General features: G+C 44.0%; 2 protein-coding genes across 3 annotated transcripts in view; both read right to left on the bottom strand.

The window, feature by feature from the left end:
• The window catches only part of UPK1B (uroplakin 1B), a 29,496-nt gene extending 9,129 nt beyond the window's left edge, over positions 1–20,367 (bottom strand). The window contains exons 1-5 of one of the 2 annotated variants that reach the window (XM_018041211.1): positions 20,219–20,367; positions 5,723–5,810; positions 4,266–4,466; positions 1,932–2,006; positions 1,129–1,251 (exon numbers count right to left, since the gene is read on the bottom strand). In XM_018041211.1, the coding sequence (XP_017896700.1) occupies positions 1,129–1,251; positions 1,932–2,006; positions 4,266–4,466; positions 5,723–5,791 (468 nt within the window). In that variant the 5' untranslated portion in view covers positions 5,792–5,810; positions 20,219–20,367. The remainder of the gene's footprint in view (positions 1–1,128; positions 1,252–1,931; positions 2,007–4,265; positions 4,467–5,722; positions 5,811–20,218) is intronic. The other variant, XM_005674949.3, reaches the window with a different exon arrangement.
• Positions 6,043–27,243, bottom strand: part of C1H3orf30 (chromosome 1 C3orf30 homolog) — a 42,339-nt gene continuing 21,138 nt past the window's right edge. Inside the window, exon 4 of the mRNA XM_005674980.2 lies at positions 6,043–6,189. Within this exon, the coding sequence (XP_005675037.1) occupies positions 6,043–6,189 (147 nt within the window). The remainder of the gene's footprint in view (positions 6,190–27,243) is intronic.

Raw genomic sequence — 27,243 nt, 5'->3', positions numbered from 1 at the left:
AGAGTGTAAAGAGAGTTCAAAGAAGGGGTGGAGGCTCTAAGGAGTTTGCTGATGACAGACTGGGAAACATTGGAAGCTGGTTGGGAAGGAGGACAGGGCTGTACAGAGTTGGGTCAGATAAGGGCATACGTAGGAGATAAGTATGTATATTCTTATAGCCATATGGGTATGGTAATGGGTATTCTGCAAGACTTGTACTTTTGATGGTATTTGAGGTAACTTTGGATATCATTATGATTGCCAGTTAGAAAAAACTGGGTGATCAAGTCTAGAATAGGACTAGCCCACAGGTGTGAAAAGGCACTCAGTCAGCAAGATAGATAATAATTTCCACTTGAGTTCACTGTGGGGTGGAGGCAACATTTTCTTAATAAGTGATGTCTGAATTCTAAGAAGTAGAGCATATGAGTAATCTACATTTTTTTTTACTCCTATAAATGGATGTGAATCAACATCATGGTTTAAAATAAAATATAGATCTAGGGGTTCACTGAGTCATATGTCCCTGCCAGTAAATGAGAGGAAATAGATGAACTTGCTTATGTCAAGTTTCCCTTATTTTCAATTTTTCTTTACTTGGGTGCATCAGCTCTTAGTTGCGCACATGGAGTCTTTGTTGTGTCGTGCGGGATCTTTTGCGGCAGTGCATGGACTCTCTAGTCGCGGTATCGGGCTCAGTAGTTGCTGCAGGCAAGCTCAATTGTTCTGTGGCATGTAGGATCTTAGCTCCCCGACCAGGGATTGGACCTGTGTCCTCCACATTGCAAAGTGAAAGTCGCTCAGTTGTGTCTGACTCTTTGCGACCCCATGGACTAGTCCATGGAATTCTCCAGACCAGAATGCTGGAGTGGGTTGCCATGCCCTCCTCTAGAGGATCTTCCCAACCCAGGGGTCAAAGCCAGGTCTCCCGCATTGCAGGCAGGTTCTTTACCGTCTGAGCCACCAGGGAAGCTGACACATTGCAAGGTGGAGTCTTAACCTCTGCAGTGCCAGGGAAGTCTCTCAAGTCTTTGCTGAAGGAGGCCCCTTTGGAGGCTGTGGTCCCCAAACTTTGACTTCACTCCTAGCCACCCATACACCTTGGATACTGGTTTAGGTACAAAATGGAATCTCCCCAGCAGGTATTACCTGGAGCATAAGTCTGTCCCAGGTCTTGGTGACTCCATTGTTTTTCCATTGGTCATCATTGTTTGGAGGACTGTTGTTTTGGTATCTCTCTAGCATCTGCTTCAGGAAGAGGTTGGGTGTGAACTATGGTGGGAGGAGGCAACACAAGAGGAAGAGTTAGCATATTAATCCTCAAGGAGGCAAAGTGATGCTTAGCCCGTGGCTGGGGGCACTGAACATTATCTCCTAAATAAAACTGAGCTCAGAGGCTGGGGTGGGGGTTGGGATTAGGGGTGAGGTTGTTCTGGGTGGCTGAAGTGCCTGTGTCGGGAGAAGACTCCCATCTCCAAACACATCCCAGTGAAACCCGGGTGGACAGGCATTGGAGGGTGACCTAAGCCAGGGAACGGAGAAAGGAAAGAAAGCAGGATGCTGACTTAGGAAGATGTCTTAGATACAGTGGGTTACTGATCATCCTGGTGGAAGGCCCGTGGCTGTGACAGAGTGTGAAGGGCATGGCGGTACAAGCTTGGGCCCTGGACATGGCCTGGACTCAGGATTCCCCTCTTTCATTTATTAGCTGCGTAACCTTGGACAAATTACTTTTGAAGTCTCATTTTCTTTTTATCTATAAAATGACAGTAGTGTTAATACCTATTTCAGAGGGTTATCGTGAGGAGAAGAATTATATATTTATTATGAAGGTGCATATTACGATGCCTGGTGCAGGGTAAAGGCTTAATGCATGTCAGTTATTGTATTGTTATCATGGTAATGATGATTCATACAGTCGTTTCTGCTCCACTTTGGGAGGCTGTACTCACAAAGTCTCGTTGTGTTGCTGCTGTGATACAAGATGCTACTTCAAAAGCGTATACAATAAACATCAGGATGAAATACTGGAAAGGAAACAAATGGAATTAAAAAATTATGTCTACCTCCAAAGAGTTCTTTTTAAACAAATAATTATTATGTTTTCTGTAGCACATTTGCCTAAATATAATTATGCAATCATTTACACAATTATTCAACAAACCCTCACTGATCAGCGATTGGAGTCAGACTTGGTGCTAGGTTCTAATCAGCTCAAGTCCCTTCTTTTCCCAGAGAATAGAAGACTGTTGAATACAGAGCTTTCTCAGTTCAGCACCTTGCATTTCCATTTAAACTGGGGGAAAACATACAAGACAATGAACTGGTGTTTCTGTGTGTTCATTCAGTGGCTGGCAAGAGAGTCTTAGTGTATCACATGCTAGGTAGAGCCTCCTAACTTCCCTCTCTTTGGGGAACATCTTTATGGTACTGAAGATTTAGGATTACCAGGGACACAAAAAGCTGAATAGGGCCATGTTTAATATCTATCCTGCCTCCTGACAACGTCCAGTCTTATCAGAGAGGAACGGGCTCTACCTAGTGTCTGATACACCCGCTGATGTATCTTCTCTGACAGCACCTTCCCTCACCTACTCCCACCCTACTTGAATCAGGTCAGTTGAGTAAAACAGCATATTGTGAGTTTTGTTGTTGTTGGTGGGGTGTGTGTGTGTGTGTGTGTGTGTGTGTGTGTGTGGTGGGGTATGTGTGTGCTCATGATGCCTCCACAGCGCGCTGCTCCTGTTTATGGCTGGAGAATAACGGAAGGACAAATGACTTCTGGATATGGGCCGGGGACTGCTTTGCCGTCCTCAGCCTTTCACAGTGCTTACTGTCCTCGGGTTCTTCTGTGGAGGGGCGCAGAGGAAACCATTCTTCCTACCTGGGCAGGGGCGACTGGTTCTCAGAGCTGGACCTCTGCCGCCCTAACCATTCTGCCCAGGAAAAGGCTTTGGCTACTTTTCACTTCCAGTTAACAGCAGGAGCCCCTTCAGAGGTGTCATGACGGTGTTCCCTGCTATAATAGCTGTTGCCTTGCTATTTGTCGAGAGCTTTGCTTGCTCCCCTTAAAAAGGCTCAGAATCCCCCTAGAGATGCTCCAGAAAGGAGACACAGGGTGCAGGTGTTTCTCCTCAGTCGCATGGAGGGTGCATGGCTCGGTCTCCTTGCCGGGCATGGCCAAGGGTGCTCCCAGCTGTGCCGTGCACACACGACTGGCTCAGAGTGAGACCAGGACGCGGCTGAAGCTCACCTCTAAGGACACCTTTCCCTGCATTCCTTTCCCCACCCTGAAAAGGTGGGTGCTTTTGCCCTGGGACTAACTCACACTAAGGACCCAGAGAATGTAAATACTCTACATTCCCTGGGTACCAGCATGATGTTAGTCCACAGGAAAAGCAAACCAACAGGCACCTTAGCTTGCTGGACTCGTTCCATGAAGATGGAACTCAGGTCCTACAGCCTTTGGCTAGGAGAGATATTTCTGGGTAGGAAGTGGGGCCCCATCTTGGGGTGAGAAACTGCTGTCCTGAACATGGGTAGAGGGAGTGGAAGTTTAGACCTAGTACCGAGGGTTCTTAGCCTGGCTGGCTGAAAACCTGCTTCCACCTACAAAGTCAGGGCACAACCTGCTGTCTGCAGTGTGGGGCAGAAACCTCCCTATGGATGCCCAGAATTAGAGCCTTCATAGGTAGGTGGGAGCTGAAACTCATCTCTACCTGGAGCCCACCAAGGGTTTCCAGGGTCCCTAAAAAGCAGAGCGAGTGCATGAGATGGGAAGTGTAGGCCATTCCACAAAATCATCAGCCTTGAGCTCAAAAATGTCTAAGGAGGCTCATGCTTTCCCTTAAAAGTTTATGCATATTTTGTGATTTATATCCTAATATATTAACACTTGATTACTATTATAATAAGATTTTAAACTACCTTTTTTCAGGAGAAAAAAAATCTTATCATTGAGTTCTCACTTTGTCTCTCCTTTGGCCCATGTAGCTCCTGGCTGTATCTGCTGGGCACCAGTCAGAGAAGCCAAGATCTAGAATGTACTTAGTAGGTGACCCCCCCAGGTGTCTCCCCTTCAGCCTCTCTGTACTGGACTTTTCTAGACTTGCGATAGAGGAGAGCATCCTTGCCCCCACATGCAGGGAGGGTCTTCCCCTCTATTCACCCCTCACCTGGCACCCTCTACCTACCCTGCTGAAAACCAAAGCACTGCGCTCAGGGAAGAAGAAACAGTCCATCAAAATTGGTCCAGGAAAGAAATGTACAGAGTTTTCAGGTCTTACCACCAGAAGAATTTTCCTGTTGGACTTCATGATGCCTACGATGCCCAGGACAGAGAGGCAGAAGAGGCAGATGCCAACAAACATGCCAATCCAGGCTGCACCATAGATGTCGTCATTGTTGGTGGCTTCAAGCAGCGGGTAGAGGCTGTTTTGGTCTGATACAAAGAAGATGCACTCTGCCATCAGGGCGATGCCGCACATCTGTGAGCAGAGGGGGTTCAGTCAGGCTGGTGGCCAGGAGAGCAGCGTTGGGAAAGGGATGGAGGAGGGGGCAGTGCTGGGAGGATTAACTCTGCCCCCTGCATAGGCTGTAAGCAGCTGACTTAAACTCCTCACTGCCAGGCAACCATACAGCTCCTTCCATCCTGCGAACTGGTTTCATGCCTCCTTCCACATTTCTCTCTACTTTAGTCTTTGGGAGGAGACCCAGACAATTTCAGACCGTCCATAAAACCCTTGGGGGCATGGACCACTCGAACAATGACTTCTTGTAGGAAGCTCATCTTTCACTTACATTCCTGCTGCCCACCACCCTAATTCCTGGTCTGTAATAAGTATTTAAACTGGACCTGGTCATGTTTATCAGTGCCAGAGAACCAGGCAATGTTGGAGGAGGAAGGAACCTTGGTGGTTATCTTTCCTGCTCCCTGGATTTTATAGTTGAAGGATCTTGGCCCAGGAAGACAATGACCTGTCCAGAGTCACGCAGAGTCAGGCAGGGCTGGGCCCAGAGCCAGCGATCCTGACTCCTAAGAGTTCGCACCTCACTGTGCCCGTGCAGCCCGGCCATTGAGCTACTCTCACATCCCGGTCCTGGCCTCTGTGTGACCAGAACAGGAAGATGCAGACACCTGCCCCCAGTAGCGGAGTCCATGGAAATCAAACCCAGAAGGGAAAGGAAAGACACACCGCCGCGTGTGTGCTGAGGATACCTGCACACTAGCCATGGCAGGCATGGCTCCTTTCAGATGCTGGTGTTTAAAGCCTGGAGGGAAGTAGCTCTCATTTTCCACATGGTCTTTTGATATATTACATATTTGGGTGCGTGCTAATTTGCTTCAGTCATGTCTGACTCATTGCAACTCTGTCGACTATAGCCCACCAGGCTCCTCTGTCCATGGGATTCTCCAGGCAAAAATACTGGAGTGGGGTGCCGTGCCCTTCTCCAAGGGATCTTCCCGACTCCAGGGATCGAACCCAAGTCTCCTGCATCTCCTGCACTGCAGGCAGATTCTTTACTACTGAGCTACCAGGAAACTCTCTTACATAGTTACATAGGATTATTCATATTCTTAAATTCTAGCTAGCATGTTTTACTAATACATTTCTTAAAAGGGAGAAAGGATGAAGGGAACCAGTCTCTATCGCATTATTTTCCTTTAAAGTTTCACTTTCGTTGGATCTAAAATCGTGATTACAGAAAGAGCAGAATTTCCTGGAAAATACTCATTACTTACACCGATAATCACATTTCCAAAAATCAGCAGGCCCTGGAAGCAATGAACAGTGGAGTCGTCTTTCGCCATCTCCAGGATTTCCCCCAAGCTGTGGACACAGTCGAGAACATTACAACTGGATAGGAGCAGGGAATAAAGACTGCTGCAAGCTCCACAGCAGAGCTGGCTCACACCGTCGTGCCTCCTTGTGTTCCGGGGGCCAGACTAAGCCAGGCGGTCATTTAGCAGTGGAGGATGTTTCGTTACTATGTTCAGTAATCACTGTAATTTCTTAAAGAAGAAAAAAAAGGTAAAGCCGGTCTGAGTCTGATTGTCAGCTTTTAGGAGTTCTTTAAGATGTGCAACACACAGACTGCATCCTTCAGAGTGATGAACTGAGGCCCCAAGTCACCCAGGACAGACCTGAGGTGGTGACGAAGCACCCTGAGGTCCCTGGCATGGTTCTTCCTGCCCTTGGTCACGGCAAGCTGAAGCCCAAAGGAAAAACACGTGGGTGGAGTGGGCAATTGGTTCCCATTTAGACTCTGGGCAGCTGTTAAAAACCATTATTTTCAGGAGGTCTTATTGTCTTCAAATATAGCTGGCGAATTAAACATACTCTGTCACGTTGAGCGGGGGGTGGTGGGAGAAAGAGGGGCTAACCGTTCCTTCTATGTGCTACTCTACTAGGGGCTTGACATACACATATCTGATTTTCATAACCCAATTAGGTAGAAAAAGAAAAAGGATGAGGAGGCTCCATTTTGCAGATGAAGAAACTCAAGCTTAAATTGGTAAACTAAATTCCCTGGGGTCTCACACCCAGTAAATGGAAGAAATGGGCTGGAGGCTTGGTCTACGTGACTCCAGAGCCTAAGTGCTTCTTCTTAGCCCATGTGGCTCCCAGAAAGTATTTATGAGGTTTAATGCTGTGTCCAGTGCTTTAAAAAATGTGTCTCTCCCCTGGTGAGAATTCTCTGGAAGGAATGTGGGGTAAGTGTTTGGGTGATTTATTTTGGCTTTTACACTGGAATTATAGCTATCCACATCTCTCAGTGTTTTGTTTATTAAATTAATTAACTATCCACTTCATGCACTCAGGCTCTAAATCAAAATGTATTATATGGCACAACTTGCATTTCGAGGTATACAAAGATACATATGGGAGACTGATGCATTCTAGACTTTCAGGCTTTAGTAGGGAAGCTGTGTTCCCAAATCATTATAACGCATGTAATAAGATCTTAAGAACATCAGAGTTTTGAGGAGGGAAGAGATAATGCTCTCAGGGTCTGTGTGGTTTCTGTGTATCAAATAGATGTGGGTGGGTGTGGGAGGAAAGTGGGAGTGACATTCCAGGTAAAAGGAAAGGAAAGATCAGGGAGTAGAGCCTTAGAAGAGTGAAGAGCCTGGGAGATAACAAATGAGCCAGTTTGGCAGAAGTCCTGGTGTGTGTCCTGAATCCGTGGGAAGCAAGCCTTCCATTTGACTCAGACCTTGCTAAATAGTAACTTCTTTGTTACACTCTAATGTAAGTATTTACAACCTTCCAAGTAATCTTAAACATCTCTAAATATTTCCCCCTATCCTTCACTTGGCTAGTGGTAGAAACTGAAGGAGTTGAAATTTATGAGTTTTTTTTTGGCCCAGAATGCGGCACACGGTGGATATCACCAGTGTCATCAGTGTTTGCTGAGTGAATGGAAGAAACAGGGCCGTTGTTATAAGATTGCTATGCGGAGATTCTGATTAGAAATGCCATTCATTTCTTTCCGGTTGGAAATGTCATTTCAGGCTTAGAAGTGTCATTTCTTCCCTGAGACGGTTGCCCTGAGACAGAGTGGAGCCAGCGTCTGGAGTTAATGCACAACCTCCACAGATGGGAGCCTCACTCGCATAGCCGGCTCAACATGTTATAAAGTCCCTCCCTGGAATGTGCAGATACTGCTCCTGACCAGTTGGGTTACCATCTACACTAGACACAGATACACAGACCGTGAAAGGTAGAAGTTCAGGCAACACAGATACAGATAGAGAGTAGAGGGCGAATGTCCAGAGAGGCCGGAAGCAGCCTCATGAGCACCCAGCACCCATCTGCAGGGGCAACTTAGTTGTGGTCATTAGTTGGGCTTAAAGAACGGAAAGAAGGCAGTTTGTTCCTTCAAGGAATTTAAAGTGTGATGATAGCAATGTGGATTCAAAGCAAAAATGACTGTACTCCCATAGAATAAAGGAGGAAAGTAGAGGGGAAAAGGGAAAAAGCAGGTAGGTCTCCAAAGAAAGAGGGGGAGCTCATGGGACCCTGAACAAAGGACCTGGCCCCAGTGGCCTAAAGATATCCCACAAGATCCCAAAGACAGTTCTGCCACACAGAGTTTTAAAGAAGGGGAAGAGACCCAGGAATACTTTGTGGGAGAATTACAATTCAAAATTAGGGCGGGAAAATGCAGACCAGAGTGGGAGAAAGGAAGGGAGGAGGCAGGTGGGAGCTTGGTTTTAGGGAAAGGAGAATGAAATGAAGAAATCGAGACAAGCATGAGGTAGGAGATGTCAGGGAGGCCGGCTGGCGACTGATTGAGGAGGGCAGGACTGTGTGGATGGGCAGGGAATGCCCTCAGCTTGCTGCCTGCTAGATGTTTCTCCTTTTCCACTACGAGTTCTCTTCTCCTCCTTCAGCAGTGCTTAATCACTTAGATAATGGCACAAAAGAACAAAGCGATGGTGAAAGCTGTCATGTTGTGATCACTTAATGATATCCTCAGCACATGCTGGCATTCTGTGTTCATCCTCTCAACAGACCTGAGAGATGGGGATTTTCACCAAAATCTGTGTTTGTTTCTTGTTGCTGTTGTAACAAATTACCAAAGACTTAGTGACCTCAAAGAACACCCAGGTTTCATCTTACAGTTCTGGGGGTCAGAAACATGAAATGAGTCCCAGTGGGCTAAAATCTAGGTATCAGCTGAGCTGATTCTCCCCTGGAGGATCTAGGGGAGAAGCTGTTTCCTTGCCATTTAGCAGATGCAAAAAAAAAAAAAAAAAAAGAGAGCAAAAGAGATTAATTACTTTGCCCAAGGCCATGTTGCAAAATGCAAAAGCTGAGACTCAAACCCAGCTCTGCCCAGATCCAGATCATTCACTTACCAGGGCAGATTGTAAAGATCCGCCACGTGGCTGACACTTTGAGAAGGAAAAGAAACTCGTGGGTTGTTGTCCTGCCTATCCGGGAGCAGAGAGGCTACAGTTTCCTGCTCAGATGATCCTGTCTTTGCAAAGGTCAGAAGCGCTAGGTCTGTCTTCACTCTCCTAAGTTCTTGCCTCCTTAACCCCTCAACACTGCATTAATTTTTGCACATTTTCCCTAAACCCAAGGCTGCACCCATAACTTGTTCTAGAAAACCTGTCTAGATGCATCCCAGACCTGGAGCTCTCCCACCCACCCTTTGGTACCAAAATTTTTAGAAGTAAGAGGTGCAAAGAGGTTAACGTGAGAGTCAGCATTTCATAGACTCTCTATGGCCACCTGTAGTTAGACTAGGTTGGTGTCTAGAAGACCTAAAATATTTATTTCATCCTCCAAACAGCCACAAATGTCAAGAGGTGTGGCAGTTAGGGGCCCAAATGTAGGTTTCTAGCACCTCACAGTGTGATCTACTGGCTGTGGTCTAACGGTGAGCATCCCAAACTTGATGTTAGAAAGCCAAGGTTCAAACTCAGTCTTGCCCAGTCCTTACTGTGTAATCCTGGGCAATGCGACTCAGTGTCTATTCAATCCTCATGTATAAAATGAATAGAATACAAGTTGTCTGGTGGGATTGTTGTGATTACCGAGATAAAAGATGGGGAAGTGATAGGTAAACACCAAGATTGTTTACTAACATAAGAAATTATGAATAATAATTGGGCTGTGTCTTTGCTTTATGTACCAGTGACTCCTGGACCCTAGGAAGCAGGTTTCAGTGGTTACTGATGCTACAACCAAAGGCTTCTAGGTTGGGGTGAAGCAGTCTCTTTCACCTTCCCTTGCTCCCTGCTCAAGGGCTGCTCTGCTGGAGGGTCCTGAAAGCCCTACCCATCTCCCATCTGAGCTCCTTTTTATTTTCTATGGAAGGATTCATGATCCAGGGTGGAGGGGAGCTCATTGGGAGAGGGAAAAAGCTTCCCGGATATGCTTGGGGCATGGCCAGAGTCAGGTACCAAACTGCACGTCCATGTGGGAGGGGCCCTCTGTGCATTCCACCGGCATTCCTCAATGGTTAACACCCACCACGGGGCAGGCCCCGTCCCTCTGGCACTGGGGTGCTCTGGAGCCTCTGGTCCAGACTGTGAGGTGATGCAGAGATGACCCTCAAGTTTCCTCCTCTATGCTGGGGCCGCTTCCTCTCTGATACAGAAGTGACTCAGGGAGTACTCTGTTCTGCTGCCCTTGTGTGTTCTTTCCTCCCAGTGTCAGCCTATGAAGGGCTTCCTGCACTTTACTGCAAGAGTCTCCAAAGCAAGAGAAGGCCCTGGGAACCCTGTTTAATTTGCCTTTTTCGGTCCTTACACGTGGTAGGCACTTAATAAATTATTTTACTCAGTAAAAGAGTATATGAAGTGCATTTTTAAAATGTGTATTTGCATGAGAAGAATAAATGAGTGAATTATTGGCCTAGACCTTTACTGCAGAACAGGTTATAGTGAAGGAGAAAAACATGGGCTTTGGTTGGATCTAGGTTTGAATCTTTCTCTACCACTTAGTGGTTTTGTGGCCTTTGGTAATTACTTAATCTTTTTGAGCTTTCTCTAAAAGGGTAACATAAGACTTAACTAAAAGGATTACTATGAAAATTACGTGAAAGTATGGCATCTGGTCCCATCACTTCATGGGAAATAGATGGGGAAACAGTGGAAACAATGTCAGACTTTATCTTTTTGGGCTTCAAAATCACTGCAGATGGTGACTGCAGCCATGAAATTAAAAGACGCTTACTCCTTGGAAGAAAAGTTATGACCAACCTAGATAGCATATTCAAAAGCAGAGACATTACTTTGCCAACAAAGGTCCAACTAGTCAAGGCTATAGTTTTTCCAGTAGTCATGTATGGATGCGAGAGTTGGACTGTGAAGAAGGCTGAGCACCGAAGAATTGACGCTTTTGAACAGTGATGTTGGAGAAGACTCTTGAGAGTCCCGTGGACTGCAAGGAGATCCAACCAGTCCATTCTGAAGGAGAGCAACCCTGGGATTTCTTTGGAAGGAATGATGCTAAAGCTGAAACTCCAGTACTTTGGCCACCTCATGCGAAGAGTTGACTCATTAGAAAAGACTCTGATGCTGGGAGGGACTGGGGGCAGGAGGAGAGGGGAACGACAGAGGATGAGGTGGCTGGATGGCATCACTGACTTGATGGACGTGAGTTTGAATGAACTCTGGGAGATGGTGATGCACAGGGAGGCCTGGCATGCTGTGATTCATGGGGTCACAGAGAATTGGACACGAATGAGCGACTGAACTGAACTGAACTGAACTGATGGGTGAAGTTCTAACACAGTGTCAGTTACCCAACCAATATTTATTTTCTTTACCTTTGCCTCAGTTTCTTGAAGCAGACAGGCCAGAACAAATAGTGAATGATTAAGGCACCTAAAACTAGTGACTTAATTTTGTTTTAAAACAGAAGCACATTGGGAATCTAAATTGGTACAGCCACTGTGGAAAGGTTTCTCAAGAAACTAAACTAAACCATATGACTCAGCAATTTCACTTTGGGGCATATTCTGGAAAAAGAAAAAGCCCCACTAATTCAAAAAGGTAAATGTACCTCTTTGTTCACAGTAGCATTATTTACAATTGCTAAGATATGGAAGCAACCTTAGTGTCCATCAACAGATGAGTGGATAAAGAAGATAGAATCTATAAGGAATGGAATTTTGCCATTTGCACTGACACGGGTGGACTTGGAGGTTACTGTGCTCAGTGAAAGACAGAGAAAGACAAATATGATCTCATGTATATGTGAAATCTGAAAAAATACAGCAGACTAGTGAATATAACAAAAAAGAAGCAAACTTACAGACATACAGAGAACGAATTAGTGGTTACCAGTGGGGAGGGGGAGAGGCCTAGGAGGTACAAAGTATTAGGTATAAAATAAGCGAGCGACTTCACTTTCACTTTTCACTTTCATGCACTGGAGAAGGAAATGGCAACCCACTCCAGTGTTCTTGCCTGGAAAATCCCAGGGATGGGGGAGCCTGGTGGGCTGCCGTCTATGGGGTCGCACAGAATTGGACACGACTGACGTGACTTAGCAGCAGCAGCAAGCTATAAGGGTATATTGTACATCGTGGGGATACAGCCAATATTTTATTATACTTATAAGTGGAGTATAATCTTTAAAAATTGTGAATCACTATTATTGTACACATGTAACTTATATAATGTACATCAGTATATTTCAATTAAAAACAAACAGCCACACTTTCAAAGGAAATATGAAAATACAACTTCAATATGAAACTCTCATATACAAACTCAGATCAAAGTCTGGCTGAAGCAAAAGTCGGGAGCCTGAGCTTCCCAGAGCTTCCCTTCTTCAGCTCTAAACTTCCTAACCACAAGGCTAGCCCCAGATTGGTTGGAAACTGCTATTTCTAGAACTAACAGAAAAGAAACATAGAGGCAGATCACTGCTCAAAATGCAGTTACCAAAGAAGTCAGAAGGTGCTCAAGAGTGACATTGGAAAACTCTGGTTTAATGTGTAGGCTGATATTACACAATCTCTCAAGGGGAAACTAAACTCCTAGGAAAGCCTCCTAGGAAAGCCTCCTAGAAAATGGTGGCAAGTGAGTTTACTTCCCTAGTAGACTAGCTGGAGAAACCTCTTGGAGGGGTTGTGTTACTGGATCACTTAGAACAAAGGCAATGTGATTTCTATGAAAGAAAAGGATCAGACCTGGTTAATCTTTTGAAGTTCTTGGAAGGCTTGTAAATGCCTGTGCACAAGGGTAAACTAATAAACTTATTTAGATTGCACAAAGAAAAACTCTGACATAGTGCCCTGCTGATGGTTATTAAAAAAAAAAAGACATTATGAATTTGTTGACCTTTCCATAGAGGTCAGGCATGGAGAGAGACCAAAAGAGAGGGACAAGTGGGCCCTTTTCTACATAAGGAATATAAGCTGTGATGGTTTCTGTTGCCTGGAGTAGTTGTGCCTTAAAAAGTTAGTAAATTTCTTGAGTTTTGTCTTGGCCAGCCTGATAAGGAAGTACCACAATGAATACCCTTCCATGATTAATTTTATGTGTTAACTTGATTAGGATAGGGCTTACCTGGAGGCTTAGATGGTAAAGAATCTGCCTGCAGTGTGGGAGACCCGGGTTCCATCCCTGGGTCAGGAAGATCCCCCAGAGAAGGAAATGGCAACCCGCTCCAGTATTTTTGCCTGGAGAATCCCATGGTCAGAGGAGTCTGGCAAGTTACTTTCCATGGGGTCATAAAGAGTTGGACACAACTGAGGGACTAACACTTTCACTTTGATTAGATATGGGGCCTAGTTGTTGGTCAAATATAATACCAGTCTAGGTATGGCTGTGATGACATTTTTTAGATGTAATTAATGGTTAAATAAGTTGCCTTTGCATAAAGCAGATTACCTCCCATAATGTGGGTGGGCCTCATCCAGTCAGTTGAAGGGCTTAAAAATAAAGACTGAGGTTTCCCAAAGAAGAAGCAATTCTGCCTCCACATTGCACATAGAAACCCTGTACAAGTTTTCAGTCTGCAGATTTCAGACCCAAGACTGCAACACCAGCTCACCTGAATTTTCAGGCTGCTAGTCTGCTCTGCAGATTTCAAACTTGCCAGCCCCCCACCCCCATCCCAGCCACATAAGCCAATTCCTTAAAATAAATCTTTTTCCCTATATATATATCCTATTGGCTCTTATTTCTGTGGAGAACTCTGTAAGATGCACGCCCCTGATTTAAACTGATTTATAGTTTTGGTAGAAACAAATGCGATCGTTTTCTGGTATTTCCTAAGAATATTTCACCCTTTCTTTCCAGTTCCCACTTTCAGATCCTGACTTCTGGCTCAGATGGATCCACTCATTTCTGTTTCCTTTCCACACACTGCCTTCAGAGTGAAGTTTCTAGAGCAGGGGTTCTTAAACCATCCTATAGAACACAGATGTTCCACCTACTGGGGCAACATTTCTTTGATGCCAAAATTGAATAATTGGCAGTCATTTCCTAAGCTGAAGAGAAATGAACAATCAGAATTGGTCATTTTAAGCATTTTCCTCCCACAGATTTTTCCTTAAATCTTGGGTGCCCGCTACCACCTGCCTAGCTGAAATCTAGTTTATAGTATGAACTTAGGCCAACATGATTTACTGAGTTATTTTAAATCTAATACATCAACATTGTTGTGGTGTTCCACAAAGATTAACATGCCTTCTAAGTGTCAGACAGAGGGCTGGCTGGCCGTTCAGGTGAGTTCCACTTCTCTGAAGCTAGCCCCCAGGTTCCCTCCCACACATCCCCGCGCTGTGCCACCCTTGGCTCCCCTCCAGGAGTTGTCTGACTGGGCCTCTGTGCTCTCCTGGGTGAGGGTGTGGCTTGCCCCAGAATTTTGGCACAGCATAAGAGAGATGCGGAGAAGGCAATGGCACCCCACTCCAGTACTCTTGCCTGGAAAATCCCATGGACAGAGCAGCCTGGTGGGCTGCAGAGCATGGGGTCGCTAAGAGTTGGACACGACTGAGCAATTTCACTTTCACTTTTCACTTTCATGCATTGGAGAAGGAAATGGCAATCCACTCCATTGTTCTTGCCTGGAGAATCCCAGGGAAGGAGGCGCCTGGTGGGCTGCCGTCTATGGGGTCGCACAGAGTCGGACACGACTGAAGCGACTCAGCAGCAGCAGCAGCATAAGAGGGATGAGGAAGTAATAGGGCTTTTTATCAGTAAAACGTTGACACCTACTTTTTCAGCTGTTTGGACCAGAAAACTAATAATGACCCTGGTCTTGGGGCTTCCTCCATCAGGAGACAGCAGAGAGTGCTCCCAGTGCAAATGTCTCTTCAGGTTAAGAGTTTTACTCTGGTTCTTTTTAAATGCTACAATGTTACAATAGCTCTACCTGAGCCAGACGCCTCCTCTCCACAACTCAGTGGGCCTTCCTGACCAGCAGCCTGGCCCCAGGTGTGACCGGGCATAACCTGTCACTGTGATCCTGCTCCCATAGTCCCAGAACTGGAGATGTGATGAGGCAAAATTGTTCAAACAGCTGCTGGGGGGCTGGCTTAGGGAAAACACACCTGGGATCCTGGGTGGGAAAGGTTGCTGTAAAGGATGCTGCTGGGACATTTGGCAAACCTTGGGTCTAGACTGTCCACAGAGGGTGGTGGGGAGGGGGACATCAATGTCAAAGCTCAAAGCTCCCTGGTTTGACGGCCTGCAGCCATCTCAGACAATGTCCTTGTCATGACAGATGCCTGCTGCGGTCTTCAGGGCCACAGGATCAAGACATCTCAAAGGTTGGGCAAAGAAACAATAATACACAGACACTGAGTGAGTAAACGCATACCTTGGCAAACCTTCTATTAAGGGACAGATAATAACTGTTCTTGGCTTTGTAGTGATAATGTCTCTGTCACAACTCAGCCTAGCCGTGATATGCAACCAAGTTAGGGCACAGAAATGAACAGCACGGCTCTACCGAAGCAGGCGGTGGGCTGGATTTGGCCAGTAGCTCAGTTGATAAAGAATCTGCCTGCAATGTAGGAAACCTGAGTTCAATCTCTGGGTTGGGAATATCCCCTGGAGGAGGGCATGGCAACCCACTCCAGTATTCTGGACTGGAGAATCCCCATGGACAGAGGAGCCTGGCGGGCTACAGTCCATGGGGTCGCAAAGAGTCAGGCACGACTGAGCGACTAAGCAGAGCCCAAGTGCCAGTCACTTAGTCTTGAGATGCACTGTCCTAAAACAAACTCTGGTTTTCTATCACTCCCCTGCTTAAACACCTGCAAAGGCTCCCTGCATCCTCAGTTCAAGTGGGGGTGGGAGTGGGATGGGGAGGGGTGGAGTCCCCACCCCAGCACAAGCTCAGCCGCAGGCGCCTTCTTGCTTCCTAATTCCAGATGGCTTTACTTGTCCACCCATCCTCTCCTGCTCACCAATCTCTGCAAATTCAAATTTCTCCTCTCCTTCTCTGTTGCACTTGAATTTGAGACCTTTCTGGCTTTTCAGTTCCTAGAGACAGACTAATAACTTCCCTTTGCCTGTGTCTATAGCTTTTGTCCAGTCCGATTTTATTCTCCTTCTGGCCCAGGGAAGAGAGGCTGGTCAACCAAAGAGATAAAGCACAAACCCCTCAGCTTGTATTCAGTCAGTACCAACCGTGTTCTGCTGGCCTCGCACTCACTTTCCTGTGCTCCTCTGTGTGGTGTCTCATTTCTGATTCTTGAACTCTTTACTATCTTCTGAAGCTCAGCTGAAAATCCTTTCCTTTCCTCAAGCACCCATGCCCAGAATTATCCTTCCTTCCCTACTTCCCTCTCTGCCCAATCAAACAGTTCTCAAGGGCAGCCCGCACTGGGTCCTGTTCGGTGCGCTTGTGTGTATTTGTGTGTGTGTGTGGGGGGGCTTTTCTTCCCTATTTGCCTCTGCCATGACAACCCAAGGTGACACCTTGTTCCTGTTTTTCGTTCTTTTTTGTTACTTCTTTTCTTTACCCACATTTGTTAATAAGTTAATTCTGAACCCAAAAGAGAATAGATTGCTGTACATTTTAAAAGGTCATTTGACGAATAATTGCATTAAAGAAACAAAATCAGAAACGTTCAAATTACTTGACCAGTGACACACTCTAAAGTCAATGACTACACTCTTAGTAGTTTTGTCTTACTGAGAAGGTGTGTGATTGAGGAGAAATTAAGGTGTCACGCACCCCAGGGTCGTTATTGCCTATGTGCCCTTTTGTAGTATGATCCAGTATCAGCTCTGGCTGCAGACTGAGGGGCTGTATAGTCAGTCTGTCTTGGTGCAGACGAGGAAACCAAAGCTGGTAAGGGAAAGCGACCTGTTCAAGGTCACTGGTGTGTCATTTTCAGAGTCAGGATCTGAGTCAGATCTCCTGACTCCTAAACCAGGACTCATCTTTCTTCTTTCTAAGGTAGGGAGATACTTCCTCCCTTTATATTTCCTTAAAATGAAGAGAAACTCCTAACGCCCTGCCAAAAGGGGAGTCACATAAGCAAAAGCTGACAAGGTGAGAACTTTCTACCCTTGCTCTCCAGTCAAAGTCTTCCTCACTCTTCATCTTAATGTCCAATTTTCCACAAATCGAGAATCACTCCTTTGCTCCTGGTTAGAATGCAAATACATATAAAAAAGGCGCAGTGAGCCTCACAAGCCGTCAATATCAATGCCTCATTGTGAATGATTTGAGTAGAAATCCAAATTTCCAAAGGAAGAGGGGAGACCCCATGTGAGGGAAAGAGACCCAAGGAGCAGGAAGAGCCGAACCAATGAACTCCCTGCCTCATGATCTGGGAGCTTGGGGCTGTGGGTAGGGACTGACTGCTGATCCTGTGAGTGTGTCTGCCCCTCTCCACTTCGCTCTTAGCTCCCAGTGTGGGTGAGCTTTTTCAGATAGGGGGTTTCCTGAAACTTTCCTGGGTTATTTCAGAGCAATGCTTCCCTCAAATATATTTGAACGTTTTCTTTTTCTCCTTCCTTTTTTTTTTTGTTTGTTGTTATTTGGGAGGGGTAGTAAAGGAAGCAGATGGGATGGAGTGAATTTTAGAAAGTGGAATTGGTAGTGGGCAGAGGATGGAGTAGCTGCTGTCCTCTTTAGAAATGACATTGCCCCTGGCTGAAAGTACTCAGTTCACCTCAAAATATTTTCCACACATAGTAAAGCCCCTGTGAGCCCCACCCTGTGGAAGACTGCCCAGTGGCCTGGCACCATGATGATTTATTCCAATTGCACAACATCCTGGGAGTTCCTTTGCTCTGAGGAGTGCAGATTTTTTTTAAGAGGCTGGAGTTTTCTTCATGTTTTTTTTTTTTTTTTCCCCTTGTGTCTTCATTCAGTTGGTTTTCTTCTAAAAATTATTCATCTACACAGTGTTGTTTCCAGACACAATGAAAAATAGGTCTAAAAATCATTGCTCACTAAACAAACCAATTTTCAAAGCAGGAGAAAAAGGAGAGAGACTCACCCACCAAGCATGAGATCATTTTTTCAAGTTCATTACCTCTTCCTCACCCAAGTTTGTTGGACCAGAGAACACACAAACCACACCTCCCATTTTAGCTCCTGTTAGTGAAATTTGACAAAGAAAAAGAAAAAAAAGCAGAAATAGGAGAGGACAAAATAGACAATAGGCCATTGCCTTAGCCCAGATTCTGAAACCCAGAACTAGATCAGACGCTTGTACGACTCAGAGGTGAGAATAAAGATGTCTGTGGAGATTATATCAGGAGAATTGCTGGTCTGCTTACATTTAGGGTATGATGAGTCCCTGGGAATGATGAATGATGAAAGAAGGCACTTGTTCTCATGGCCATGACCCCCATTGCTCAGAGCATCCCTTAGTTTTTCTTGCTTTAAAACTCTAAACCTGCTCTGACTCATGTAGTAACTAGTAGAGACTTGAAACTATTTAGATTCTAATTTTAAATTCAATTAAAATTCAATCCTTGGGAGGGGGGTTCAGGATGATGGGACACACGTACACCCATGGCAAAAACCACTACAATATTGTAAAGCAATTAGCCTCAAATTAAATAAATTAATTTTTTTAAAGAATAAAGTTCAACCTGTTAAAAAAAAATTCAATCCTTATGTTGCACTAGCCACATTTCAAATGCTCAATAGCTGTATGTGGTTAGCAGCTGTTGTATAGAACATTTCCATCTTTGCAGAGAGTTCTATGGGACAGTGAGCTCTTGCCTCCTGATGCTTGCTGTGCTGATCTGAGTCACTCTCCAACCTGAAGTCAAGCACTAAGCTGTAAGCAGTGGCTCAGGTGTTCTCAGCCCAGTGAGGGCCTCGGGTGCAGGCAATGCCAGTGGTATGCCCAACCCCAGGGCAGGAACACTATGGAGATTCCTTGGGGGAGGTGAGGTTAAGGTACCTCCCCATGAACGTGGTCTCTGCCCCAGCGAGGGAACAGTGACGCATCAGGGGTGTGGGTAGCCTGCATGGCCATGAGGCCCAGACTCCAGCATCAGGTAAAGCATATTCTAGGACTGACCACTGTTTGCCCTGGGTGAGAATGTAAGCAGGAGGGGCCAAAAGAAATTCTGAGATTTCATTTGCTTTCCATGACTAGATGGTGTCAAAGACCCTTTTGTATTTACAAGTCTGTGAATCTTTCCAGATAGCTAAAAACTCCCAGGTGAGCTGATTTTTATGCCCCCCCCCTTTTTTTTTTGCAGAAAGCAAAACACACACACACATACACACACACACACGGAAACAAAAACTAAAAACTCTGTTGTAACAGAAAGCAAAATAAGAAATACTTCTCCTCATGGAGAAAGGTTAATTACTAGAACTAAACAATTCCTTACAAGGCTTGAAAACTGTATAACCCAACCTATATACATAACTGAAATATGTATTTATGTACAATCTAAGTGAGTTCTTTCTGTAGTGCTTAGCAATTCTATTCAGGCAAAAAATCAATAAACATGCTCTTTAATTAAAAAACATTAAAAATCATAAAAATTCAAAATGTCTTTAGTATCTTTAAAGCTATTTATAAGTGGGGTTTTAAGTTCATAAATGTAAAGTAGCACTCATATTATTTGAATCTTAACCTGTATTATGTGTGGAAGTGTTGTTAGAACAAAAAAATACAACCTGCAAACCCTGATGGAACCACCAACTGATGCAGAGTGAAAAGAAGTTATGTAAAAATAACATTGTGTAGATGAAGCTAATTTGTTGACCTGTTTCAGCATTTATTAAGCAGAACTGCTTGCAGAGAGGAAACATGAATAAATTGCCTCACAAATCCCCTTATGAATAGGCAGGACCAAATGATTTCTGACAAGAAGGCTGGGAAACTTTCTCTCTGCTAGGCTAATTTTTTTTTTTTTTGCTTTTCTGACTCTACAAGGAAACTGGAAGCCCACACAAGTGCCTGTCAACCTGAGATTTAGTCAGGAGATAGAGGTTTTCCCAGGGTTCTCGGATTTTTCCTGGTTTTTCTGTGAGGAAATGTGAGGTGGAAATCAGGATGGGTGAATAATACCCGACGGAAGAACTTTATCTCAGTTCTGAGAACTGAACCATAACAAAGGGGCTGAGAAAGCAGTTGTACAGTTTAAAGTAAAAGATATTGTGAACAGCCACAATATCCTAACTTACAAAAAAATGACAGACTCTATTCATCAGGAAATGAACTTCTTCCCCTCTCCCTTGCAGACAGCTCACTCCCTTCCCAGGAAAGCAACCCAGCCCCAAAGAGTGCAGGTATCTTCCCTGCGTGGTGGAATGGGTCTACTCACCTTACCCTCTCCTCCTCCTCCTGGTACTGTATCGGCTCCCTCTGCACGCTGCTCTGGCCAGAGGTGCTTTTCTACCCTGCACCAACCCTTTGAACCTCTGGGACCAGGGAAGGGTGGTCTGTGATTGGGAGAAGGCATCTCGCATGGGCTGAGCCTGATGCTGCCTAAGCCTGCCTCTCTAGGGCCGGAAGTAACAGGAAACTTTCAGCCAGTAGATTTCTGCTGCTCTGGAATGTGTAATTCTGACAGATGGAAGCACTTGGACAGGGTTCATCTCATCACACGTCTGGATTCCTCGTAGGTCTGGGCTTCCTTGAGCACACACTCAGGGCTTCTGTTTTGATTTTGATTTGTTTTGTTTTTCTTAGTGTGATTTAATCCTTAATTCTGCTCTTGGGCATTAAAAAGGCCTTTTTTGTTGTCCTGACTGTTCAGTCATGCTGGTACACATTTATGTGTCCAGGGTCATGTCTAGTTTCAGTTTCTATAACTTCCAGATGCTATGTCTATGGGGATAAGAATTGCCCAAGGAACGCCACACTGAGTTGGTCCAAAGACTGATAAGGGTCAGGAGACCTGGAAACAGAGAGGTTGAGAGATAAAGGGCTCAATCAATCATCCCCTGTTATCCAATTAATTTCTCCATTTCTTCTCTCCCCTTCCCTTTTTCTTTCCTCCTTTCCTCTGGAGCCAGGTGTCATACACCAGCACCAACAATGTCTGAAGAAAATGTTTATTTCAGTGGTTGCATAACACGCCATGGATACACGCATGATAGTTTACTTAGCCTGGTGTGAGTGATGGGTTGTGGCAGTGATGTTAGGATTTACTCAATGCCTTAATCAATAGATTTTCGGGGTTCTCGTGGGTCAGGACCATCCTTCTAACAGGTTAGGTTTTTCAGGAACAGACTTGGAGACTGAGTACAGGGTGCATTTATTAGTGAGTAAATACCCAGGGAAGAGAGAAGGGAGAGGGAAGGAGCAAGGTTGGCTGGAGAGGGAGGTCAATCTGCCATGCAGGCGGGACAGCCGAGGAAACCCTGGAGGAAGATGGCCTGTTACAGTCACCCTGCCTTGGTTCCCTTTATAATCAGTCCTTAGATACAGGTTGCCCTGGGAATTTGGCTTTTTGTAACAAAGGCTGTCCCTGAAGTGGGTGGGCAGGGGAGACAGGAGCTGTGGAACTCTCAGGAGCTGGGCAGCATGTTCCCCCTTGAAGGCGCCTGCACGGGGCATCTCTGTGTCCATCACACAACTTATTTCTCCTTAGCTCTGCAGGGCCTGGTTAGGGAGAGAATTTTTCACACAGTGGAATTCTGTACAATTGTGATAGGAAAAATGAGGTCACAGAAAACCACTTCATTACATGGAAATATGTTCATTTATTTATTCAATATTTATTTACATAAATATGCATCAAGAACTTATAAAGTGCCAAATACTTCCTAAGTACTACAAATGAAAAAAGCAGGTTATAAAATAGTTTGTACAATTCAACACACTTTTTTTTAAGTATGTGTATGTATTTTTTTAAGTATGTATATGTAAGTGAATTTAAAAGTTAGAAAGAAAAAAGATTTAAAAAAGTTAGAAAGAAATTAAATATACCAGGATTTTATCTGGGTGATGTGATATGAACGACTTTTTGGTAGCTCCTATATTTATAAATGATCTATGTTACAGAGAAATATGTAAATTATTAAGAATGTGTTCTTTTGGAAATCTTTGTGGTAAAGTAGCAAGGATACAGACAAGGACATGTTTCCATTCATATCTTAGGCAACGCATGTTCTATTACTAGGATTATGTGGGGAGAAAACATGAATCTTTTCAAACCAGATTCAGTTCAGTTCAGTTCAGTCACTCAGTCATGTCTAACTCTTGGTGACCCCATGGACTGAGGCACGCCAGGCTTCCCTGTCCATCACCAACTCCCGGACCTTGCTCAGACTTATGTCCATTGAGTCGGTGATGCCATCCAACCATCTGATCCTCTGTCGTCCCCTTCTCTTCCCACCTTCAGTCTTTCCCAGCATCAGGGTCTTTTCAAATGAGTCAGTTCTTCGCATCAGGTGGCCAAAGTATTGGAGTTTCAGCTTTAGCATCAGTCCTTTCAATTAATGTTCAGGACTGATTTCCTTTAGGATGGACAGGTTGGATCTCCTTGCAGTCCAAGGGACTCTCAAGAGTCTTCTCCAACACTACAGTTCAAAAGCATCAATTCTTCAGTGCTCAGCTTTTTTTATAGTCCAACTCTCACATCCATACATCACTACTGGAAAAACCAAATCTTTGGCTAGACAAACCTTTGTTGGCAAAGCAATGTCTCTGCTTTTTAATATGCTGTCTTCAGTTCAGTTCAGTTCCGTCACTCAGTCATATCTGACTCTTTGCAACCCCATGAACCGCAGCACTCCAGGCCTTCCTGTCCATCACCAACTCCTGGAGTTCACCCAAACCCATGTCCATTGAGTTGGTGATGTCATCCAGCCATCTCATCCTCTGTTGTCATCCTCTGTCGTCCCCTTCTCCTCCTGCCCTCAATCTTTCCCAGCATCAGGGTCTTTTCCAATGAGTCAGCTCTTCACATCAGGTGGCCAAAGTATTGGAGTTTCAGCTTCAACATCAGTCCTTCCAAAGAACACCAGGACTAATCTGCTTTAGGCTGGACTGGTTGGATCTCCTTGCAGTCCAAGGGACTCTCAAGAGTCTTCTCCAACACCACAGTTCAAAAGCATCAATTCTTCAGCGCTTAGCTTTCTTTATAGTCCAGCTCTTACATCCATACATGACCACTGGAAAAACCATAGCTTTGACTAGACGGACCTTTGTTGGCAAAGTACTGTCTCTGCTTTTTAATATGCTGTCCAGATTGGTTATAACTTTAATGTTTCTGCTTTTTAATATGCTGTCTAGGTTGGTCATAACTTTTCTTCCAAGGAGCAAGCATCTTTCAATTTCATGGCTACAGTCATCATCTGCAGTGATTTTGGAGCCCCCCAAAATAAATTTTGTCACTCTTTCCATTGCTTTCCCTCCATTCCCCATGAAGTGATGGGACCAGATGCCATGATCTTAGTTTTCTGAATGTTGAGCTTTAAGCCAACTTTTTCACTCTCCTCTTTCACTTTCATCAAGAGGATCTTTAGTTCCTCTTTGCTTTCTGCCATAGGTGTGGTGTCATCTGCATATCTGAGGTTATTGATATTTCTCCTGGCAATCTTGATTCCAGCTTGTGCTTCATCCAGTCTAGCATTTCTCATGATATACTCTGCATAGAAATTAAACAAGCAGGGTGACAATATACAATCTTGACATACTCCTTTCCCTATTTGGAACTAGTCTGTTGTTCCATGTCCAGTTCTAACTGTTGCTTCTTGACCTGCATACAGATTTCTCAGGAGGCAGGTCATGTGGTCTGGTAGTCCCATCTCTTGATGAATTTTCCACAGTTTGTTGTGATCCACAGTCAAAGGCTTTGATGTAGTCAATAAAGCAGAAGTAGATGTTTTTCCATATATATGGTTTTGTATGTATGTTGTTATATGTTGTGGGGTAAGCTAAGCTAAGTCACTTCAATCGTGTCTGACTCTGTGCGACCCCATAGACGGCAGCCCACCAGGCCCCCCCGTCCCTGGGATTCTCCAGGCAAAAACACTAGAATGGGTTGCCATTTCCCTCTCCAATGCATGGAAGTGAAAAGTGAAAGTGAAGTCGCTTAGTTGTGTCTGACCCTCAGCGACCCCATGGACTGCAGCCCACCAGGCTCCTCCGTCCATGGGATTTTATAGGCAGGATTACTGGAGTGGGGTACCGTTGCTTTCTCCGATGTTATGGGGTAGATCCAAATAATTAAATAATAATTACAGCAACATTAATTGGACACATGGAATTTTATTGCAGGGATAAATTTGATCAATTTATGGTTGGACAATTTTGAGGTTGGACAATTATCCCCATGTTTTTCTCATAAAAATTTGACATAAATCTTCTCTATGAAATTCTCCATGTTCAGTGTCATGGTTGGAAGCATGGTTTGACTTCATGTATGATTTCATTGTGGGGCAGTTTTGGTGATGACAAGGTATAGCTCCAGTGGTAGGCAACTAAAATAAAGCATTAAGGTCACAAGAAAGGAGGAGGCCTTTGTTACTCAGAGCATACTACTCTCCCCTGTACCTGCCCACTCTGAGTCTGGAGCTGTCTGAGGCTCTGCCTGGAGAAACACCTACAGTCAGTCGCCTCTATTGGTTTTGAGGTGGGTCAGCTGTCCTGCTTTATCCATTATTGGGTCCCATCTGATTTCTGTCTCCAGAAATTATAAAAATCTCAGGTTTCTCTCTCTTTTGCTTTGAGTATTAAAATAGACTTATTTCTTTTTGTAAATATTGACTGTAATTTTAAAGGAGCTTCAGGAGGACTGCTTCGGGCATTTAAAAAAATTTAAAAACACAGAATTAGGCAGACAACTCAACTCTGCCCTATTGGACTCCTATCTGTTCATAACAATAAGCTACAGTAGCCACTGTCTATCTGGTGTCAACTTACTGAAAATTCTCCTAATACTACAAGAAATAAAATAGCCTTTTCAGAGCCTAATAAGGTGCTGGCACACATATTATTTGCCACCTAAAATGATATAACTCTCTTTGTCTGAGTTTTAGCTTTATAATGTTTCTGGCCAAATAACTGGCATGACATTTCAAGCACACGTGCATAGCCATCGACAATCATACCTGTCCACGTCCCCCTTATACAAAAATTATGTGCACACATGTGAGCACAAAAACATCAACAGACATTATTATACCTACATACTCACTTTTTATTCACAAGAATAGGTGGTTTACACAGTGTTAACACAAAAGTTGATGCCATAACAGCAAAAGAAGGTAAATGGAAGAGATAGGGTGAGTAAAACTGAGTCTGATCAGTTCTGACATGTACACACCCATGGAAGCATCCTGTCAATCAAGATGGTGAACCACCAATCAGTCACTCCTGAAAGTGTCCTCCTAATGCCTTTGTAATCCTTGCTCCTGTCCCCTTCCCCCCAGACAACCATTGATCTTCTTCCTGCCACTATAGATTAGCTCACATGATCCAGAATTTAAAATAAATGGAATCATACAGTAAAAAAAGGGAGAAAGAAATAATAGGACACTTTATTATGGAAAGTATCTCCCAATACATACATATATCAAATCATTACATTGTATACCTTAACCTTATGCAATGTTATTAATATATGTCAATTATATCTCAGTGAGCTGGAAACACACTCACAAACATGAAAGAACAGAATGCTAATTTAAAAGAAAATGAAGCACATGCAGGAGACCAGAGTAAGACAAGGGAATTCATAAAGAGTGGGGGAAATAGGAGAATAATTCCAGAAGCCTGAGTCTTCCTGTTTCTATTGTGTCTGAGCCTCATAGCTATTCTCCTTCACTTTCCTGTGTCATAAATGGACTTAAAACATTAATCTTCACATTAATTTTAAAAAAAGCTTTAAATTCATATACTACAAACTTTACTCTTTTGAGGTGTACAATTCGGTGGTTTTAGGACAGTGAGAATTGTGCAACCATTACCACTATCTAATTCTAGAACATTTTCAACACCCACAAAAGAAACCTCCTTCTCATTGCATTCACTCCCCACCACTTCTGCTCCCTTACCCCTGGCAACTACTTATCTGCTCTCCATCTCTGTGGGTTTGCCTATGTGGACATTTCACCTAATTGGGATCACACACTATGTGGCCTTTTGTTACTGGCTTTCTTTCACTTCACAGAATGCTTTTAAGTTTCATCCAAGTCATAGTCATATATCAATACTTCATTCCTTGTTATTACTAAACAATATTCCATTGTATGTATATATAAATATTTTTTTCATTTTTAATTTTTAAAAGTTGTAGTAGAAAACATATGACATTTACTATCTTAACTTTTTTTTTTTTCACTTTACAATATTGTATTGGTTTTGCCATACATTGACATGAATCTGCCATGGGTGTACATGTGTTCCCCATCCTGGACCCCCCTGCCACCTCCCTCCCCACCCCATCCCTCTGGGTCATCCCAGCGCACCAGCCCTGAGCTATCTTAACCATTTAAAAGTGTAAGGTTCAGTGGAGTTAAGTATAATATATTCACATTGCTGTGTAACAGGTCTCCAGACCCTTTCTATTTTGCAGAACCGAAACTCTACCTGTAAAACAATTCCCCATTTCCCCTCCCATCATCCCTAATAAACACCATCCTACTTTTTCTATATGAATTTGACTATTTTAGATACCTCATAGAAGTAGAATCACACAGTATTTATCCTGTTGTGACTGGATTATTTCACTTAGCATAATGTCCTCTGTGTTTATCCATGATGCAGCATGTGTCAGAATTTCATTCCTTTCAAAGCTGAATAACATTTCATTGTATATACAAGCTACATTTTAATTTATCCATTCATCTATCAAACATCACATTTAAAAAATCCATTTATCACTTGCTGGGCATTTTTATTATTTCCACTTTGGGGTTATTATGAACACTGCTATGAATATTCTTGGACAAGTTCTTTTTTTTAATTTAAAATTTTAACACCAAAAGCATTTTGTATTGGGGTGTAGCTGATTAAAGGCGGTTTCAGGTGAACAGCAAAAGGACTCAGCCATACGTATACGTATCTCTATTTTCCCCAAAACCTGTCTCCCATCTAGGCTGGCACATAACATTGAGCAGAGTTCCATGTGCTCCACAATATGTCTTTGCTGGGCATCCATTTTATATTCTGTACAAGTTTTTAAATGGCCATATATTTTCAGTTGTCTTAGATATATTCCTAAGGGTGGAATTGCTGAGTCATAAATAACGTTAAAGTTTTTGAAGAACTGCCAAACTGTTTCCCAAAACAGCTGCTCTAGTTAACATTTCCACTAGCAGTATGACTATTCTAATCCCTCTACAGCTTTGTCAGCACTTGTTATTATCTGTCTTTTTGGTTACAGCCATCCCAGTG

This window comes from Capra hircus, chromosome 1 (genome assembly GCF_001704415.2).
Source record: "Capra hircus breed San Clemente chromosome 1, ASM170441v1, whole genome shotgun sequence".
Lineage (NCBI taxonomy): Eukaryota > Metazoa > Chordata > Mammalia > Artiodactyla > Bovidae > Capra > Capra hircus.
This window is presented reverse-complemented; position numbering and strand designations above follow the sequence as displayed.